The 22,175-nt window shown below is 41.5% G+C and overlaps 1 protein-coding gene across 1 annotated transcript in view; it reads left to right on the top strand.

Moving 5' to 3' along the window:
* The window catches only part of LOC145392207 (glycine receptor subunit alpha-2-like), a 456,984-nt gene extending 435,446 nt beyond the window's left edge, over positions 1-21,538 (top strand). The window contains exons 6-10 of the mRNA XM_080266659.1: positions 13,040-13,122; positions 17,542-17,676; positions 19,328-19,557; positions 20,631-20,813; positions 21,224-21,538. Of these exons, the coding sequence (XP_080122785.1) occupies positions 13,040-13,122; positions 17,542-17,676; positions 19,328-19,557; positions 20,631-20,813; positions 21,224-21,538 (946 nt within the window). The remainder of the gene's footprint in view (positions 1-13,039; positions 13,123-17,541; positions 17,677-19,327; positions 19,558-20,630; positions 20,814-21,223) is intronic.
* Positions 21,539-22,175: the final 637 nt, after the last annotated feature.

The raw sequence follows: 22,175 nt of genomic DNA, 5'->3' as shown, positions 1-22,175 counted from the left end.
AAATGACGATATGGAGAAATGGCAAAAAAACGAGAACTCTGTACTTTATACCAGTTAATGTCAAACAGTTTCATCAATGTCAACAACGTACCGCAGGCAAGTGGCCCTAAAAACTGGGAGACATCAAAAAATTTCTTTCTCATTTTTCTCCTTTCACAAGCCGGTCTTGACACCAAAAGATAACTAGACACCTCGTATTACACCTCGTATTAAATTCCAGCTGCAGCCATTTCTTTTTTTTTTAATCATCGCACAGAAAGAAACGTACCCAAAAACAAATGGAGAGAAAAGCCAAAAATGAAGTGAAGAAAATATTACAGGGATTTTTGGGAGGAGATGTGGCTTGATATGAAAGGATGACGGAATGAATCTTGTTGAAAGTGGGTGTGTGGGAGTGGCGGGGCGAAGAGGTCGGGTACTGTTGGGCTTCTTTCTTCCTCACTTTTTCTCTTTCTTTCTGCCCATCTATTTGTGTGTGTGTGTGTGTGTGTGTGTGTGTGTGTGTGTGTGTGTGTGTGTGTGTGTGTGTGTGTGTGTGTGTGTGTGTGTGTGTGTGTGTGTGTGTGTGTGTGTGTGTGTGTGTGTGTGTGTGTGTGTGTGTGTGTGTGTAAGGATGGGTCGGTCAATTTATCTGTCCGCTGATTGGTGTGTGTTTCTGTCTGTCGGTGTGTGGGTATATGTGGATTACTGGATCTGTCTGTCTCTCTGTTGGTGGGTGCTTGGATGGCTATACCTGTCCGTGAGTCTGCCTGTGTAGCTGTCTGTCTGTCTGTCTGTTTTCAACTCCGTCATAATGGAGCAAAGCTTTCAATTATGGCCCGACCACCCAGTGAAGACTCTCTCTCTCTCTCTCTCTCTCTCTCTCTCTCTCTCTCTCTCTCTCTCTCTCTCTCTCTCTCTCACTGTGTGTGTGTGTGTGTGTGTGTGTGTGTGTGTGTGTGTGTGTGTGTGTGTGTGTGTGTGTGTGTGTGTGTGTGTGTGTGTGTGAACCCGTCCACAGAAAACGAAAGGAGTAACACATCCAGTTCAATCCCGTATTTCGTTCATGCTATTTTCCAACACTTATATTCACACTAGGAAAGCCGTCTCGCAATGAGGAGATGAATGGAGACCACACCCAATCCTTCCAATTTGAAAATTCTCTTTAATATTAAAAGTGAGGTAATAGCAAGAATAGAGAAGAAAATTTATAATCGGATTAAAAGGAATAATTATGTAAAGATTGTATTACACTGACAGCAAATTGCATGGCACCAAGTAATTATCAAACCCATATTAACACCTGACACAATGGCTTTTGGTTAATCCTCCCACGATGGCGTCTGCTCTATTGCTTAATTCCATCTAACTTCAGATGATTTTATTCAGCTGAGTCATAGAAGCCTGAGTGCCAATACCGGTTCCATTTACTAAGCCACATTCAGAACCACTCTAGTATTTTATTCTACCAGGGAGCCTCAGCACTAATACTGATTCTGTTTATCTTCACATGGTCCAGCTAACGTCAGACGATTTTAATCTGCTAAGAGTGAGTCACAGGAGCCTGAATGGATATAAGTGAAAACTAAAGTAGCCTATATTATGAAAGAACTGCATGCCACCTGAGAAGTGTCAAATCTACATCAACATAGGACAAGATGGTGTGTTTATGTTAACTGAGCTGACTGGACCATTTGATATATCACGGTCAAATTGCCTGTTTCACTTGACTACAATCTCCTGTGGAATGTTAACAGGTCGATATAGTCTCTCTCTCTCTCTCTCTCTCTCTCTCTCTCTCTCTCTCTCTTAATTCAAGAAGTGGACGCCTCTGATAAAAGTTGCGACATATCATTGCTTTATGCCTCCTCTCTCCCATGCACTCATTCCTCTCTCTCTCTGGCTCTCTGTCTATCCGTCCGGCTGTCTGTCTTTCTGTCAGTCTTCTATCTGCTTATCTGTGTGTGTGTGTGTGTGTGTGTGTGTGTGTGTGTGTGTGTGTGTGTGTGTGTGTGTGTGTGTGTGTGTGTGTGTGTGTGTGTGTGTGTGTGTGTGTGTGTGTGTGTGTGTGTGTGTGTGTGTGTGTGTGTGTGTGTGTGTGTGTGTGTGTGTGTGTGTGTGTGTGTGTGTGTGTGTGTGTGTGTGTGTGTGTGTGTGTGTGTGTGTGTGTGTGTGTGTGTGTGTGTGTGTGTGTGTAATGCATATGGATTCGCATGACCGGACCAGCAGCAATCTCTCCATCTGGCCAAATTGGTGAAGGCAGGCAAATGGCGGGAGTAAAACGTATTCAGACGGGGCCATGCAAACTTATGTCTCTTCCCCGTAAGACATAAAACCTTGTCGTCCTCTGAATATCTGGACTTGGATGACACACAAAACGAAGGTAAACGGTAAAGTGCGTCCATGTTCAGAAAATTATCAACAACCTAATTACCAAAACCAGGAGCTCGGAAATGTGGAAAGACTCCCAATTTTTGACGATCATTTCTGAACCAGGTTATGATGACGGAACACACCTGACTTACCTGCATCGTTAATGACTAAACCCTGTTATGAGGGATGCAGATAATCATAACTACAGTCCTTTCACACTATTTTGGCCTGGATTAGGATCCATTTGAAGCTCACTTCTTGTAACTCAATGGCAGAAAGAGACAATGCTACGGCTCTACATTCTTTCCTTAGCATTTCTTCGTGACTTGCTTCATATTCTAGTGTTATTCTGTTATTACAACTACGCTCTGAAGGTGGACAGACAGCAACTTTAGGCCAAGTTTGTGTAAAAAGAGTACGGGAATCAAAGAAGTTAAAAAAAATGGCCGTCAAATATAAGAAGCAAACTGACATCACTGCCCAGTCAGTTTTAAGCGAACCTATATCAGAAGGAAAGAAAGCGTAATATAACTGCCGATTGACTACACGTGTCAAAATAAGGCAAAAAGGCTCAATTTCCCCCTAGAATACGACGCGCAACCATCGAAATTACATCCAAGTCCCCAGTTACGCCAACAAATGGATTAAGTATTTCGGCCTTTCAGAGTGTGTGTGTGTGTGTGTGTGTGTGTGTGTGTGTGTGTGTGTGTGTGTGTGTGTGTGTGTGTGTGTGTGTGTGTGTGTGTGTGTGTGTGTGTGTGTGTGTGTGTGTTTCCCGGCACACTGATGTTTCGGCAATGACCTGGTCTGATGTGCTCATTTGTTAGCTTATAAAAGTAAATGTGCGAAATAAAAGGAGAAAAAGGCTACCATTCCGAGAGTTTTACCTTTTTAAACCTCTCTCTCTCTCTCTCTCTCTCTATCTGTGTGTGTGTGTGTGTGTGTGTGTGTGTGTGTGTGTGTGTGTGTGTGTGTGTGTGTGTGTGTGTGTGTGTGTGTGTGTGTGTGTGTGTGAGAGAGAGAGAGAGAGAGAGAGAGAGAGAGAGAGAGAGAGAGACGATGGCTTAAACAGTATATTACTAAGAATATCCTAAATCCATAGAGTCGAAATCCACAATCACCTACAATTATTCAGTATTCTATAGGCCGTACAAGCGACATTCATTCCTCATACTGTATATGAATTCCAGTGAGCTTCATATCTAAAACAATAATAATACTAATACTAATACTAATACTAATAATAATAATAATAAAAAAAAATAAATAAATGAGTGCTCTTCAAAGTCCTGCTGCCATTAATTCAGACGCGTATATCGTACATTAAATATTTAGGGACACTGAGTGTGTTGCTTTGTCAGTTCAAGCTTTACGAAATATTCACAGTAAAATCAGCTTATTTATTCAAAGAGAAATCTCCTATGATGAGGCAATACCCCTACCCTCACCCACTGCAATACCCCTACCAATACCCACTGCAATATCCCTACCCTCACGCACTGCAATACCCCAACCCTCACCCAGCGTAATACCCATCCCTACCCTCACCCACTGCAATACCCATCCCTACCCTCACCCACTGACCCCATCCAACCCAGTTCATACCATGGCTGTGAAGGAAAAAATTCCAGCACATTCTGCCTACTTAATTCTTACATGCCCAGAAACGATGATGCCCAAATATTGTGCTGTGTACGGGTGTTCCTTAAATTACGCAGGTACTAACACAATGTACACTATCACTTCGTAACCTCCACTGACAACAACTACCGCCATTCCTATCAATACTGCATACTTCTACCTATTACTTTTTCAGCCTGAATTGCCACTGTCACAGCCACTACCACCAGCTACCACTATTGCCACCACTATCAACCACCATTACTACTACCACCAACCACCACCATGAAAACACCACCCTCAGGCATAACCAGGTTTTCACAAATGGAGGGGGGACTATTGATACATGGCGTGAACACATTAAATAATCCAAAATTTCAAATGGGGTGGGACTGGGGAAATTATAGATTTGACTGGGGGGGGGGGGATCCATGGCCTAACCTCCCCAGATAAGAGAGTGAACATGACTATACTTACTTCATTTTAACCTGACCCAAACTTTCGTCCCCTTGCAGCTTATTTCACGTAACTCAGTGGCAGGGAAAGACAATACTACAGTTCTACATACTCGTACTTTCATAACACTCCATGACTCACACTGTACTGCTGCGTTACTATGTTGTTACAGCTTAGCATTTAAGACGGAGATGACAATTATACGGAAAGCTCGAGTAAAAAGAGTGCGGTACAGGTTTATGAGAACTTAACCCCATCAATACTGTGAGGTCATTTGATTTATCCTTCCTAACTCCTGACGATATTTCTTCGACTTCCAGAAGACGTCTCCAAGTAGAGGGGTTAGTTTTAGCTTTAATTAAACCTTCACTATTAGAAAGCTGATGTAAGCGACGCCTTCACGTGCTGACACCGACATAATTGAACGGAGGACCTACATGGCTACACAAACGCCCCTCAACTCTCTGTTCTAGATCCCGAAAAAACAGATGAGATTGTACGTTCAGCATCCTCCCTTAGGACTGTTGTTTGCTCAGGATGTTCTCTCTCAAACCTATTTACGATTAGTCCCTGTTGAACCTGGAAATTTTTACTGGGAATGACTTTCTTCTTTGCTTTTGTTGTAACTCTTAAAATCTAATCGTACCCTTCTATTCTCTCTCTCTCTCTCTCTCTCTCTCTCTCTCTCTCTCTCTCGTATGAGACATTTCAAAACTGATAACAGATTGACAGAGTGGCAGGCAGGCAGATATTCAGATCTCCAATCCTGGAAACGTAGTGTGTCATCTCGAAACGAACTCATCTCGAAATTGGATTCTACCTTTGTTCAGTTGTCTCTGGATTGGATCAGTTTATTAGGTTCTTAGGCTTGATTTCTTTCTTTCTGCATTAAAGAAAAAAAATTCCGCTACATAAAAAAAAATAAACACATAACGAAGGGAAGGGAAGGGAAAGGACAGCAAGGTTGAAGGGAGAGATGAGGAAGAGATAAGGAGTACGACGTGGAAGGGAAGGGAAGGTGAGTGATGGAGAGTGAAGGGACAGAGAAGTTAAGTAAAGTAAATGGAAGAGAAAGCATGTCTAAAAGGAGAGGAAAATGATGTTGAAGGGAAGGGAAGGAAAGGGAAGTGAACGAAGAGCACGGCTGAAGGGAATGGGACGGAAAAGACAGGGCAATGAAGGATAGCGAAAGGGAGAGCAAGGCTGAAAAGAAAGAAAGGATCGGAAACACGGAAAGTAAACCTGAACCCCATCGTTACAACACCTCCCCCGTGAACACAACAATAAAGGTAAATATCCGTAACAGGGGACAGGCGGAGCTGGGGATGGCGTGGGTGTCTGCTAAATTAACCGGGTGGGCGACGAGGTTAATTTTCCTGCTGATTTGACGGGTTTGGCGTATAATTCGTTTATTTTTGTCCCCGCTGAAATTTATAGCGGGTAATCGGATGGAGGATTTACGTATACAGTCCCTCGGCTTTAGTTGCAATAAAAGGGATCCCCAAACAATTACCTCCATAAGCGTCCCTAACCCCTGCATTCCTGTGACTTATTTTTCCTGTGACTTATTTTTTGCTCTTCCGGTTACTGTACTATTTATATTGAATTTAGGAAAGGCATATCACACTTGAAGGGGTTAACGAATGCTGTATCTAACCCCTCCTGTTAAAAAACTCTCAAATGTTGAATGAAATCGTCTCGAGAAAGTAGTAGTAGTAGTAGTAGTAGCAGTAGTAGTGGTGGTGGTGGTGGTGGTGGTGGTGGTGGTAGCAGTCGTAGTCGTAGTACTAGTAGTAGTAGTAGTAGTAGTAGTTGTAGTAGTAGTAGTAGTAGGAGTAGTAATAGTAATAATAACAATAATAATAATAAAAATAATAATAATAATAATAGTAATACATATCATCAACTCAAAGGAAACACTTAACCCTTTGTCGGGGAGGTCTCGCTCAATTACACTTACCCCTTCAACCCAACGACGTATAATTTCCTTTTTATTCTTTGTATCTTCCGACGATTGATTTACCGTAGGATATGCTTTTCAAACGGGAAGAATTAGATATCGTATATCCTTCACAAACCCCTTCACTTACATCAGACTCTGCAAAACTGAGCAGAGGCGTCAGGAAACTGCAATGTTGTTATCGAGAGTACGGCATCGGAGTGAAAGTTAAATAAGCTGAGAGAGAGAGAGAGAGAGAGAGAGAGAGAGAGAGAGAGAGAATCCTCTTAGAATATACATAAATTACCAAAGTAACCTTTTGGCTACTACCTTTAGCGGGGTAAAATCGCTTGACGGTAGCAGGAATTTGTACCTTCCGGCTCGACAAAGCGTAAAAACAGGCGGTGATAATCCAGAGAGAGGTTGCTGTCTGGATTCCTGTTTTCCATTGCATAAACTAATTTTCAGTTATAGTTGTATTATATGACCCAGCCATAAACTCATTTTCTGTCGTGCTAGTAGTATTATATGACCCACTGTTATTTATAGGCATTTTCATGACATGATCCCCAACCATGTTAATGGTCTGGAAAATGGACAGGGCTTTAAAGCAGAGGGAATTTAGGGGTAAAAGATTAGTGGCAATGCGTTATAGTTAACAAGTAAAAGGCAGATGGCTAGACAGATAAAACTTGAGAGAGAGACAGCATATACATTCATTTACAGTAATGTGGAAAATGTGACTATGCTCATGGTAAGCTAAATTCGAATTATTATCCGTATAACGTTTAATCACTTTCATGTAATTAATACAAAGTTTATTTCTGAACCTTTAAATATTTTCGTTTAAGATGTCTCAGTTGATTTAACTACAGAAGAAAAGAACATCAATATATGGCAACCTACTCCGTCTGATACACTTGTATCGTTATTTACTCGTATTTCCTTTAAAATACAATAGAGGGAAGAACTGCTGTGCCCCAGAAGAATAGAGAGAGAGAGAGAGAGAGAGAAAGAGAGAGAGAGAGAGAGATATGCTGGGTAATGCCCTAAAAATGAAGGATCTACAAGACTCGTGGTTGCCATACAAAACAAGCAGCGATTTATTATTATTATTATTATTATTATATTATTACTGAAAAAGACCCATTAGTTATTTTTTGTTATCTACTGCGCAACACTCAGTAATTCTATATTTTTCCTTTTTTTTTTTCAGCACCTTTTATGTATACAGTAGATTGAAGAGAGAGAGAGAGAGAGAGAGAGAGAGAGAGAGAGAGAGAGCAGTTACTTTCGCCCTTCTGAATGGCGCCACAAAAGAAGGGCGCCCACAGTGTGCACTGCTTTCACGTCAGGTCTGCGAATGTTGTTGCCTCCAAGCACTAAACTTGCGAAGTTTGTCACGGGAAGCAGTGGTCAGATTTAAGGCATCAGAAGTACGTCAATTCTAATATACCAGCCATGCAATTCTTTCTTATTAGTTATTATTATTATTATTATTATTAAATAAAGAATGACATTCTGCAATACACTATCAGGTCGATTATATACCTCTAAGAGCGAAGCCTCGTAGCTACCCCGCCGCTGGGGGTCTGAAAGGTGTGAGAACACCACATGTAAGGTAGTCATACTTCCTTATATATTCCCACACCCCGACCCACTGCAGTGCAGGCGACAGTCAATGCGGCCACGATAGTTGACAAATATATGCAGAATGACACTCTGCAATACTTAACTTTCATCCGTAATGCCATATCTGGAGAATGTGATTTAGATTATTCTGGAAGGGAGGAGGGTAATTCCCTTCCGAAAAATAAGAACGATCAGAAATATTAGAAAATGAGCACATGGATTTCGACGAAACCGGCGTACATTTCACAGGACTTGGTATGCACTTTCCACGTTTTCTCTGAACACAGAAAGAAACTGTACAACTATTCTATTTTATTTTACCCTTTCCATACAGCAGGGAAGAGTCCCACACAATGCACTGCTTTGTTGTGAGATCCGTGAAGGGTTGTGCTTCCTACAGCTAAACTCGGGCATTTGTTAGCTGAAGCAGGCAGTAAAGTCTTATCCCCTACTCTGGCCCTTCACACCAACACGTCCCTGCCATACTTTCCGCCCACCCTCTCCCCTCCGTGCTCATTGTCTGCTGGGGGAAGGGGGCGAGTTAGGGGGGAGCTGCTCCCCATAACCTTCTTCAGTTATCTGACTGTACCTTTTTTCTTAATTTATTCTATTACCCTTTATAATACGATTACTTTCACATTTCTAGTTTCATCAACTGATCCTTTCAATTTATAAAAATATTGGCTTGATCTATAATCCTTTCAAAACTGTTCAGTAATATGACAACCTTTTTTTCTTTGTTTCATCTATCACCCTTTTCAATACGACTTAAATTCTCTTGTTTATCTATCACTCCCTTCAATTTATAACAAAATTTTGTTTACATCTACCAATACTTTCACCACGATGAAATACAAATTTCGTTTACCTATCAACTCCTTCAGTACAGTAACATAATTTAGTTTAATCTTAATTTAGTGTAAACATAAATAAGTTTAATCAATCAACTCATTTAGCAAGACATCTTCCATTTATAGTTTCCTCTGGCTAATCACACGATTTTATTCAGGTTAAGGGAGATCATGAAAATTTAAAATAAGGTATCTCAATTAATCCCTTCACGGCGAAAAAAATCTCCCTTTGGCTTAATAATTATGTTTTGACGTCCCTGCTGCAAAGGGGTTTAACTACATGAATCCAAAACGTCACTCCTTGAAACGCATGTAAATAAATAAATATAAAGCTAACGACACTACTCGAAATGCAAATAAATAAATAAAGTAAATAGATAAGTTAAGGGCACTCATCGAAATGTTAATGAATGACACAAATAAATAAACACATAAATAAACACTTAACACTCCTGGAAATGTAAATATAAAAACTGATAAATCAACAAATATATATAAGGTATATCTCCTGCACCTGTGAACCCGTCCATTGTTGTCGTAATCAGAACCCAAGCTACTGTTTCTCTCCAATAATGCAACCTTATTATTTCTTCAATGTGGTAATGTATTCTTAATCACATTGCTGCTACCTTCATGTGATTTTGTTCGACTTAAGAAGCTCCTCTTATCTTCAAATGATTAATGAAAGCTATTATTTAACCCTCAGTTCGAAGTCTCCAAAGCTGTACAAGACTGTCTAGATATTACAAGATTTTGTGAAATAAGACATCATCGTTGAGGCAGGCTGAAGCGAATTGTACTGTAACTCATATAATTTCCCCTACACCAGGAAATCGAACCTAATGAGGTTCGAAGCTTTAAATATTATACCCTTTAAGAGATTCATCCCCTTCCAAGATTCGGCCCTTTAAATGTTCCAACATCTTCAGAAATTCAACCTCTTTCGGGATTCAACCCATTCAAAGATTCGCCACGACCCCTTCTGAGATTCGACACTTTTCGCTTCCTGATCCTATATCTGAGAGGCTAACAGGATCACGGAAGACGGACAAGGAGTTGGCTAATATGACTGACAAAGGGAAGGGGAAGAGGATCAAGGAAATGATGCGAAAACAATTGGATTACCTGACCAAAAATAAAATAGAGAGAGAGAGAGAGAGAGAGAGAGAGAGAGAGAGAGAGAGAGAGAGAGAGAATGACGTTTTTAATTTCTTCCTGGTAATTACAAAAGGTTTCAGTAAATTTTGAAATGATCTACGGAACTGAAAGAGGCTGACTTAATCGTCTAGGGGTAGCATGAATAAAAAAAATACGTCCTCGAACTCACGAGGTTAATGTAGCCTCCTGACCTAGCCTTTCAACGTAGACTCTAATTGCAGCCTCTCAACGCAGCCTAATCTAAGCAGAGCCAACTTAATCTAGCCTCACTATGTTGTCCTCATCAGCGCGCCATCTGTGTGTGTGACGCCCGAACTGTCCCCGGAATTACCCTATTTCCTTCAGGTCCACCCCCAAAACCCCCTTGCTCTCTCTCTCTCTCTCTCTCAGATGCCAATGTCCCCTTGCTCTCATTTCGCTCCCCCCCCCTCATATTCCAGGATGAACAGTGCTCTCCCCTTACAGCGTTACGGTATGGAAACTGGGAGGTGTCGTTGAGAGAGAGAGAGAGAGAGAGAGAGAGAGAGAGAGAGAGAGAGAGAGAGAGAGAGAAAATATATATATACAGCCCTAGGACAAAGGAAAAGGGCCATAATCCAAGCAACGTACAGTAGCTGCAAAGAACGAAACAAAAAGAAAAGGCTTGTGAGGCGCGGGGAAAGCCAGGGTTATGAGTCTGTGGGATATGGCACGTCTCATAATCTAGTGCTCACAATCCACGGCTTATCAAACACACTCTTTTACGTCACCACCCACAAAATAATACCCACTTCTGTTTTTCCTTTCGTTTTCTCTCTACTTTTCATTTTTGTGTTTTGTTGGTTTACATTATTTCGTCTTATTTTTCGTATTACGCTTTTATGTTTATTGTTCCCATTTTCTTTCTCTTTTCGTTTTACCTCAATTTTTTTCGTTAGTCTATTGAAATTCAATCTCTGTCTGTCTGTCTGTCTGTCTGTCTCTCTCTCTCTCTCTCTCTCTACGGTAAAGCCTATTAGTTTGCATCGCTTCATCTGTCAGGCTACTAGAGTACTTGTGAATCCCTGAATGATTTTCCTTTGAGGTGTTTCTGAATCTTACCCAATCAACTTTAAATGGTAGCGATGTGACGATGACGGGCGATGATGACGCTAATAGTAACTTTTAATAAAATGTTAATAGCAGGATACCAGATTTACTACCGGCTGCATTACGATAATTATCTCTTATATGTTTGACTACACACACACACACACACACACACACACACACACACACACAGCTACAGCCCGAACAAAGTTAAAACCCGTTTAAACCGCTTAAAACTAAAAGCCACAAAGGTTGATTGGTACAATTAGTATTACTTAAGAAGAATTAGTTCCAGCAAAGAGATCCGAAATGTAGGATCACAATAATAATACACCTGTTTTATATAAGTATTTCATTCAAAAACACTCTCAACCAAAGCCCTACATGAGAAGACGAAGTCCTTTTAGTCACTTTGCGACATCTAGGGTTTATAACAGTTCATCTGCGGAACAGTTTATGAAACTCCCTTATTTATTCTTAGTTTCTACAAAATACTGATAGCCTTTTATTATGGTATGATCACAATATAACTTTTACTCAGCTAAGAGTGGGTCACAGGGGCCTCTGTTAACAATGTCAACATTAACTGTCTCATGGACAGAACAATTTTAGTATACTATCAAGGTACACTGGACGAGTTTATTCCGATGAGTATAAACAAAAAATGATTGTGTGAACGGTGTTAGCTATGTAAATTCTTGCAAATAATCCTTTTGTACATCATCCTCGGTCCTGCGCCCATGAACAAACGGCTTTTTTAACACACACACACACACACACACACACACACACACACACACACACACAATCAACACAACGCGTTATTGCCTAAGCTTTCATGTTTTCCAAAGGGTACAATGCTCAGCGAGGAAGGGGATTAGTCCCTTCCACAAACAACCCCTTTGTGGCGGGATTGTCAGACCAGCTCCAGTTCGAGGGACGGGGTGATCCACATTCATTAAACACCAGCGGCGTTTTTGTGGTCTGCTAATAGTCAGATGTGCTCCGGCTCCCTCTGACAATACGCTGACGCCAATTTTCACGGGATTTCGTTTATATTTTTGTTCTCTTTTTTTTTGGCAATATCCGCGTCGATGCCTTCCGTTTTGCCCTTTTTTGGAACCGTATTTTTATTTCAGAATTGTTTTCCGGGTTATACTGGCAATTTTTCTGTTGTGGCATTCAGGATATTGTGGATTCGAGTCCTGGTGTATCATCGGTAAAAAATGATCCTTCTCATGGTAGTATTAACTGCAATATTAAATTTGGCTAAACCACATAATTTTATAAACGAGATAAGTCATAGGAGCCTTGGCGTTCATACACCCTAGATTAACATTTCAGCCAACGCCAGACGATTATATTCAGCTGAGAGTCTGATTTAATTACGTCACTGCAGAAGATTAACTCCAAGCTGAATAAAATCGTCTGGAGGTAGCGTGAAAAATTTACTGTACCAATCATAGTAACGAGTAGGAGTGGCACTAAAAGGCATTAAAAGTCATCAAGAAATTAACCTTTTATTTTCTAAACCCATATCTGGAAATAATATTCTGTGCGTCCCTTCTAGAATTAACTTTATGTTTTCTATGTCTCTTCTAGAATTTAATCCATATATTCTATGCTCCTCCTATATTTAACTCTTTATTTTATATTCCTCTTCTAGAATTAACTATATTCTTTATTTTATATTCCTCTTCTAGAATTAACTATATTCTTTATTTTATATTCCTCTTCTAGAATTAACTATATTCTTTCTATGTCTCTTCCTAGAATTACCTATACTTTTTCTGTCCTTCCTAGAATTAACTTTATATTTTGTTTGTCTCTTCTAGAATTAACTTCACATTTCTATGCCGCTACCCAGAAGTAGTTTACTCTTTTCTCCACCCCATTTTGAAATTAACTTTTTATTTTCCAGGTTCACCTCAGGAATTAACTTTTTTTTTTCTATCTTTTCCAGACTGACGCTACTCCTGTCCTGTGCCATGAATTTCCAGTCCTACCCCCACGACACGCAGCAATGTGCCATGAAGATTGAGAGTCGTGAGTATCTCTCTCTCTCTCTCTCTCTCTCTCTCCAACAGATAATCTCGTTATGGACCAATCTGTACCTTTTATGTGCTCCTCTCTCTCTCTCTCTCTCTCTCTCTCTCTCTCCAACAGATAATCTCGTTATGGACCAATCTGTACTTTTTATGTGCTCCTCTCTCTCTCTCTCTCTCTCTCTCTCTCTCTCTCTCTCTCTCTCTCTCTCTCTCTCTCTACGTACGGTAAACATTTAATCAGCACACACGACCAACGTAATATTAGGCTAACTTCCATCACGTCATATTCATGCATAGAACAGTGCACTAATATATACCAAAAGAAAGAAAAGGAACAGAAGACAAAGAAAAAAAAAAGATACACCTAATTTTCGTTGTCCCCCCCCCCCCAAAAAAAAAAGACGAACGATGGAACTTCACTTTCATCAATAATGTAAAGAAAAAAAAGAGGGTCAATGCAGACGAAAAATTTCCCTTCTTCAAGACTGACAGCTCATCCATCACTAGGGATCATCCAGTACCTCAGCCTAGCTATTTTTCTTCTTTTCTGCTTTTCCCTTATTCCATCTGTCTTTCCTTTGTACTTTGCAAGGACACATAATTGAAACATAAAGGAACTGAAGATGAAGTAAAGAGTGGGCTGCTGCTGCTACTACTACTACCATTACTGCTGCTGCTACTACTACTGCTGCTGCTACTACTACTACTACTATTGATAATTTTAATGGAATTTCCCATACTATCGTGACGTGATCGAATGCACACTTGATCCTTTCGCCAAGACGACTGATTGATCACGTTATTCTTGCTAGTACGAGGAAAAAATTGAGCTTAAATAATGACCTCCAATAGTGAAGGAGACAATGGAGCTATCTCTAACCTTTCCATTTCGAAAAGTCTAACAAAACTGAGCAAAATCGTGTGGCAGTAGCAAAAACAAAGTAACCAGGACAATGCCAGGCGGAAGTGGTCAAGTCTATTCAATAGTACGTGGCAAATATTTCCGTCGGCAATGATTAAGTCTTTTGTATACGAAACGCGCAAGTTCTGGAAGGGTTAGTAAAATCGTCTGATGGAATATAGCACTTGGGAGTTTTACCATCTTCTAAAGGATAACTGAGGCTCTTTAACTTCCATACGCCAAGTGACCACTCCGAAGATGAGTAAAATCGTCTGGAGATAGCAACAAACTAAGTTCCTCCTCTGCTTGTAAAACTGTTACAGAGCTCAGACTACATACACCAGGCTCCTGTGTTGCTGAGAGAATAAATCAACTTTCTGGAACGCAGCACACACGACACAACGTTTTACTTGACTTGACTGCTACATTTCCATTCTAATCCTACATTACTACATCTTACTTTAGTGTTCAAGGTTACTCTGTGCCGTAGTTAGGTCATAAAAGTACATAATTTCAGATACCAAAAACTAATAATACCTAATATTCACCTGTCATGGATAATACAGCCCCTGGAGTAAAGGTGGTTCTCATTATGTTAGTGACGTGTTCCTAAATATCAGTCTTCGTCATACACCTGGTGAGGTAGACTGAGAGAAACTGGCACATCTGATTTCAAGGTAGTCACGTATCATTTTTAATACTCACTGTTTACATAACGAATTTGTTTGCAAAAATTATATAGCAAACTAAAACACATCTTAAACAACGAGTTATCGAAAAATAATGAGAAATATGAATCGTTGGTGTGGGAGGAATAGTATACCACACATACGAATCATGAAAATCGTTTGAGATTTTTATTTCACCCTCATTTTCCTATCCCTATCCAATGGCATTCTTTACAATAGCTTCCCCCTCCGATATTATCCTCGTTTTTTAGGACTTTCCCCTTGCTGTGTGTGTGTGTGTGTGTGTGTGTGTGTGTGTGTGTGTGTGTGTGTGTGTGTGTGTGTGTGTGTGTGTGTGTGTGTGTGTGTGTGTGTGTGTGTGTGTGTGTGTGTGTGTGTGTGTGTGTGTGTGTGTGTGTGTGTGTGTGTGTGTGTGTGTGTGTGTGTGTGTGTGTGTGTGTGTGTGTGTGTGTGTGTGTGTGTGTGTGTGTGTGTGTGTGTGTGTGTGTGTGTGTGTGTGTGTGTGTGTGTGTGTGTGTGTGTGTGTGTGTGTGTGTGTGTGTGTGTGTGTGTGTGTGTGTGTGTGTGTGTGTGTGTGTGTGTGTGTGTGTGTCCCAACATCACTCCTTTTATTCTCATTGCTCTCTGTCTGTCTGTCTGTGTACCCATATCACCAGTTTCATTCTGCTTCCCTTAAATGATTCGTACTTTCCCTAAATTTACCACCCACGCAAAATCTAGTCTTCATGCGACAACTGACACCAACCCTTCCGACACCCTTCCCCTTCCCCTGTTGCAAACTTCAGCACGTAGTCTCCCATTTTTATTTCTTTATTACTAGTCGTTCCAAGCTAACTTCACTGCTTTACTCATGGATACTGTTTTCTTTATATTTCTTTTTACATTCCGATACTGTGACCTTGTTCAATTCTCTCTCTCTCTCTCTCTCTCAACTTGTCCCTTTACTGCCAATCGACCTGACACGACTTAACCTGATATGCCTAGTTTAACCCTCGGCTGACCTCCTCTCCACGTGACCTGACTCAATATTCCTCCCCCCACACTCTCTCTCACACGTGATCTCTCTCTCTCTCTCTCTCTCTCTACGTCATCCCTTTGCCAATCGAACTGACACGGCCTAACTTATAGTCTAACACTTGGCTGACCTCCTCTCCACGTGACCTAACTCAAAATTCCTCTCTCTCTCTCTCTCTCTCTCTCCCTGATATACTTTGTAGTACTTAAGTCTCGTTCCCCTGAGTATTTGAAATATAAAGCACAACGGAAGTAATGTTAGGGTACTCTTTTGTTGACTGTTAAATGACTAAATTTCCATCTTAACATTCTGATGCAACGAACGACATTTTGGAGACGTTCTTTGTTTAGGCTACTTATTTTTTTGTATGCCTGCTGTATCTAGTGATATAACGAAGATGTAAGTTTATACAGAGTAGAATATAAACAGAACATTCAGGATTAATTAGTTTGTGGAGGAACAGTACCTTCGCTCATTGTGAAGCCATTGATCACCTGGGTATGAATATTTTTTTAAGAACTGTATAATCGGTGACAAAATTTCGCCTAATATTTCACCACTTCTCACATTCCTCTACTGGATTACATTCCTAGCTGAGACGACTGATATGGTTCTCTGCCCATGGTATAAATTTACGTTCTTTGACATAATGCGTCAGGGAGGAGGACGAGAGAGAGGCCCTGTGTATGAAGCTGGCGTAGTGGAACAGAAGTCATTTTGCCTGGTTGTCTCCTATCCTCTGTCCTGTCACGTCCTGTCCTAATTTAGCTTACCCTGTCCTTCCCTTCCTGTGTTGTACTGCCATCTTATGTCCTGTCCTGATCTAGCCTGGCCTCATTACTCCTCTCTTTTCTTGTCTTTTCGTTTCGTTCATTCTAATTTTTCCCTTCCCAGTCTTCCTTTATTCTGTACATATCCTGTCTGAATCTAATTTGACTTTTCCTTTCCGTTACTTCCATGACGTTTCCTTTATAGTCTTTACTTCTGCAGACATTTTTCCTCCATGTAGCACTTCCCTTTTCAGCCCACTCCCGCACTGCTTTGCCCATATGTGCTCTAACCTAACCCCTCTTCCCTTTTCCTTAATTTTCTTACCTTGCACTGTCTTCCTATTCCCCACTGGACTGCCCTCCCTTACCCTGATGTTCTCTATCTCAACCTGTCCTTTCCTTTTTCTACCCTATCCTACGCTTGCATTTCATTTCCTACTCTGCCTTGTCCACGAATCCCATCCTATTCTGCCCTGTCGCCCATTTCTTCCCTATCTCCCATTTCCTCTCTTTCCTGCCCTGTTCACCACTTCCACCCTGTCCCTCATTTCCTCCCTGTCCCCTATTTCTTCTCTATCCAGCCTTGTTCCCCATGTTTTTCTCCTATCCTTTCCTTTCCCACCCTCTCTCCTCCGTCGTTTCCTCCCTACCCTGCCTTGTCCTGATGTCCTCTAAAGTAAACACACCAAACTTAAACATTTTCACTCCTCTTCCACCATGCCCTGTCCTCCGTTTCTTTCCTGAGGTGACTACTTAACACCCCAAACTTAATATTTCCTTTCCTTTTCCACCTTGCCATATCCTCCATTTCCTTCCTGATGTTACTACTTAATACACCTAACATTTCCTTTTCTCTTCTACTTTGGCATGTCCTCCGTTTCCTTCCTTAACTTGACATTTCCTTTCCCTTTCCACCTTGCCATATCCTCCGTTTCCTTCCTGATGTTACTAAATACACCTAACTTTTCTTCTTTTACTTTGCCATGTCCTCCGTTTCCTTCCTGGCATGACTAACCTGACCTACTCACTCTCTCCCCCTCAGTCTCGCATACCACAGACGACCTGATCTTCGTGTGGGACCCCGAGGTGCCCCTGGTGGTGGACGAGACGATAGAGTTGCCCCAGCTCGACCTCGTCTTAAACAGCACCGGGGACTGCACCCAAGTCTACTCCACAGGTGTGTGTGTGTGTGTGTGTGTGTGTGTGTGTGTGTGTGTGTGTGTGTGTGTGTGTGTGTGTGTGTGTGTGTGTGTGTGTGTGTGTGTGTGTGTGTGTGTGTGTGTGTGTGTGTGTGTGTGTGTGTGTGTGTGTACAGGAATGAGTGTAACAAGTGCCTAAGAATGAATGGCATGACAGCTTAGAAATTCAGGTTATAAATAGAGTGGGCAACGGAATGAAAGTTGCCAGGGAAGGAAAGTTATGAATACACAGGAATGAGAGTTACAGGTGGAATGTACAGGGATGAAGGTAAACAAAATCGGTGTTCGGTCGGTCAGAAAATTAGGTAAGAACTCGGTACTTTCAAATGACACTTTCCATTCAGAAATACTCGCCTTGCGATAAAACACAAGCAGCGACACGCACTACAGTATAACATTCATGATCACCTGAGTACAAGACAGGTGTATAGTTACGGGAATGATCTCGCTCTTAGAATAAACTCTTATAATAATATGAAAAGTCTGCTGAATTTCAAAGATCGCTTTACACCGTTTCGAAAGACACTATTCACTGCTTTGTTGTGTACCGTAATAAAAGAGATCAATATTTAAATTCACGACTGTACAATCGCAAGCCAAAGTTCGCCGACATTCCCATTCCAGCATACTGTTCTGTCTTTCCAAGTTGTCATTCGTCCTCAAATGTTAGAGAGTAGCTTTCCTTCTCATACTCTTTTAGTGTGTGTTTCAAACTGCTTTTAAATACGAATAACAGAAATATCTCCCGTAACACTAATGACCAATACAGTAATCTGATTTTTCACCTACCTTTCCCTCTGGAGTGACAGGCAGAGGTAAGCCGACGAATTGATACTAAGCTAGACTGAGATGGAAGAGGAATGGAGAAATTAACGAAGCGCCTTTGTTGCAGCTGTATAATCCATGCAGATGATAATGGTCCCAAATCAAAACTGAAAAATAAAAAGAAAATAAGAAAAAATCCATAAAATCAGAAACCACGGTAAAATAACAAACATAAATAAATGAAAATCTTGTTTCTGGCATAAACTCACCGACTGGGAGAGGAACCTAACCGACCTGAGTAAAAAAAAAAAAAAAAAAGTGAAAGACGAGGCCAACAATATACCTTTACCTCCAAATTGCAGGTAAATTCAGGTGCATATGCTATAAGTGCCTCTGTTTCCTTCTTATTCTCATTCTCTGCAGTCAAGGAAGCTCCCTAACACCTCTTCCTTAGCGATTATTTTTGGATACGGCTGGCTAATTTCGTTCATCGTGTTATTGAAAAGTATGGCGATATTAGACCGAAAATAAGCAACAGGGAAGAGGATGGCATAATGTGTGTTTAGCAAAATGAATCGCTTGGGAAGGTGTGTTAGGGAACTTTCTTAACCGACAAGAATACGGGCCTTGGAGCAATAAGATTTTCCCCACTGGAATAAAAAGAATCTCTCTCTCTCTCTCTCTCTCTCTCTCTCTCTCTCTCTCTCTCTCTCTCTCTCTAATTCATCTTCCTAACTCCCAGGTAATTTTACGTGTCTGGAGGTGGTGGTCAGGTTGAAGTATCATCTGGGCTACTATATGTTCCTCTCTCTCTCTCTCTCTCTCTCTCTCTCTCATCTCCCTAACTCATCGCCTAATTCCCAGGTAACTTTACGTGTCTGGAGGTGGTGTTCACGTTCAAGCGTCGTCTGGGGTACTACCTGTTCCACACCTACATCCCCACCTGCCTCATCGTCATCATGTCTTGGATTAGCTTCTGGATCAAGCCCGAGGCGGTACCTGCCCGGGTCACACTTGGGGTCACTTCGCTTCTCACACTTTCCACCCAGCACGCCAACTCTCAGAAGTCTTTACCGCCTGTTTCGTATATAAAGGTGGGTGGATGAGATTTTTCCCTTTATAATCATACTGTTCACTCTCACAGTACAGTATGCAGACTCTCAGAAATAATGACCACCTGTTCGTATAAAAAAGTGAGTGGATTTTTTTTTTTTTTTTCTGTCATTTAACAAACTCTCCACTCTCTCAAAAAAACACAAACTCTTAGAAGTCTTTACGCCCTGTTTCACTAACAAAGGTGGGTGATTATTTAACTCTTTATTGTTTTTTTTAATATATACACCGGTACCTCAATGTCGGAGCAGTGGACGAATGGCACAACAAATCATAAGTGGTTCCGGTAACAGAGAAACGACGTAAGAGAAAAAAATATCCTTACTCGATGTCTCTCCTACACTTTGAGAAATATGGAGTCTTGGGAGTCTTTTCAACTGCATCGTGTTTCCTATGCAAATTTGAAGCTGGTACTGTAATCAACACCCGGATTTCTCTTCTTGAATTTCACCCACAATGCTATCCAAGTTAAACTGGTCTTGTTTGGTTAATTCAGAAAGCTCTCGAAGTTAAATTGGTCTCGCTTGGTTAATTCTGGTTCACAGAGACCGAGTTATAACTAATAACGCATTTTCCATTCCCTTGCATGTTTCTCCTTGTTTCGTCTCTTCCTTTCTCCTTCCCTACGTCCTTCTCTTTCCTTTCCTCCTCTCACCTCCCTCTCCCTCTACCCCTAGTCTCTCGTCTCATGTAATTTCTACATCCATTCCTTCTCCTTATTCACCCCACATTTTTTCTCTCATATTCTCATCTCTCCCTCACTCCTTTCGTCCCTTTTTATTTCCTACATCCTCCTTTCCTTGTCTCCTCCCCTCTTCTATTTCCATTTCTCATAATGTTTTATTTCTCTCTCCACTACTTCTTACTTCATACCCTGCTATCTCCTTTATTACCTCCAGTTCCTTTACTGAAAACTCCATATTACATTTAATTCCCAACTCCATCCCTAAGGTCCTCTCTCTCTCTCTCTCTCTAATCACCTTCCACTCCATCAACCCTTCTCTCCCCATCTCTGTATATTTTTCTGTCTCTGATTTCCACCTCCGTCCCTCAGGCAATGGACCTGTTCATGTCGTCGTGCACCGTGTTTGTGTTTCTGTCGCTGATGGAGTACGCCATGGTGAACATCATCCTCGGCGACATGGTGGACCACACCGTAAAAGACGAAAACTTCCTGCGCCGCGTCACTCGAAAGCTCACCGTCCGTCGCCCGCACACGCCAAACGCACGCAGAAGGGTGAGTAACACACACACACACACACACACACACACACACACACACACACACACACACACACACACACACACACACACACACACACGCACACACTCTCTCTCTCTCTCTCTCTCTCTCTATCACTACGTCATCTGCACGCGTCAAATGCACGTAGAATGGTGAATGGTGGCGAGATTTAATAGCTATCTTGCTTATTTCGACCGTCTGTCTACTCCTGATACTAATGTTACTACTAATTCTACAGTAAGCATCTCAACCTCTCCAGATCAATGATGATATAACTCTTCCTTCCTTGCCCTCACTTCCCTCTCTCCTCTCTACTACTACTACTACCATTCTACTACTACTACTACTGCCATTCTACTACTACTACTACCACTACTACTACACATCTCTCCCAACCGTTTCAGGCCGGGGGCGACGTTACACTCCAAGAAGCAGAAAACGGTGGCTTTGGCGAGCAAGATGGTGAACCCAGAATGCTTCCACCCAACCAACAGCCCGCCCACGCCCACCACCAGCACCCACACCATCCACCCGCCCCGCCCCCCCTTGGCCACGTCTCCAAGTACGGATCCACGCCCAATCTGCCTCGCTCCCTTGCTGCAGACATGAAGGAGTCCAGGGAGAAGGCCATTTTGGTGGATCGGTTCTCGAGGGTCATCTTTCCACTTAGTTTTACGATCCTGAATATGCTTTACTGGGCGGTGTACTCTGACTGGTAACTGGGCCTCTACATGTGTTTTATTTATTCATCTATTTTTTAAAGTCTCGTTCACTCAGACTCCTCCTCCTTCATTCGATGTTCTTCCTCTCTCCACCACCGTCACTGTAGTTTTGGTTTATATCCCCGTCATTCAATCTCCACCTCTTTCATTCACCTGCCATCATTAATCGATGTTTATATTGTTTTTCTTTAACCTGACTCCACAACCTTCGTTCTATATCAGTCTTCAAATTATTTTTTCTCACTGAAAGCCTCTTGTACTGAAGAGAGTTAATGAAGGCTGTATCTAACCCTGCCAAGTTAGGACGCGTCTTTAAGTACAGATCCTCACCCAGTCTAGCTCGTCCCGTCACGAAAGAGTCCAGAGAAAAAGCCAATTTAGTGGGTCGGTTTCTGAGTCACCCTCCCGTTTAGCTTTACGATCTTGAACTTGCTCTACTGGGCGGTGTACTCTGAGTGGCAATCGGAATTATTGATGAAAATTAAGGTATTTTTACACACTCCTCCACTCATTCCTCAATAATTCGATGTATTTACTCGTTCCACAAAAGTAATTCGAGTTTGAGTCTCTTCCCACCCACCCATCCCCTTCGTCTCTACCTCTCTCACTCAACTTCTGCATTTTTTCTTCAGGT

This window comes from Coenobita brevimanus, chromosome 21 (genome assembly GCF_032717465.1).
Source record: "Coenobita brevimanus isolate Jiangsu-jjx chromosome 21, ASM3271746v2, whole genome shotgun sequence".
NCBI lineage: Eukaryota > Metazoa > Arthropoda > Malacostraca > Decapoda > Coenobitidae > Coenobita > Coenobita brevimanus.
Note: the sequence above shows the minus strand (reverse complement) of the source record. Positions and strands in the feature narration are given on the sequence as shown.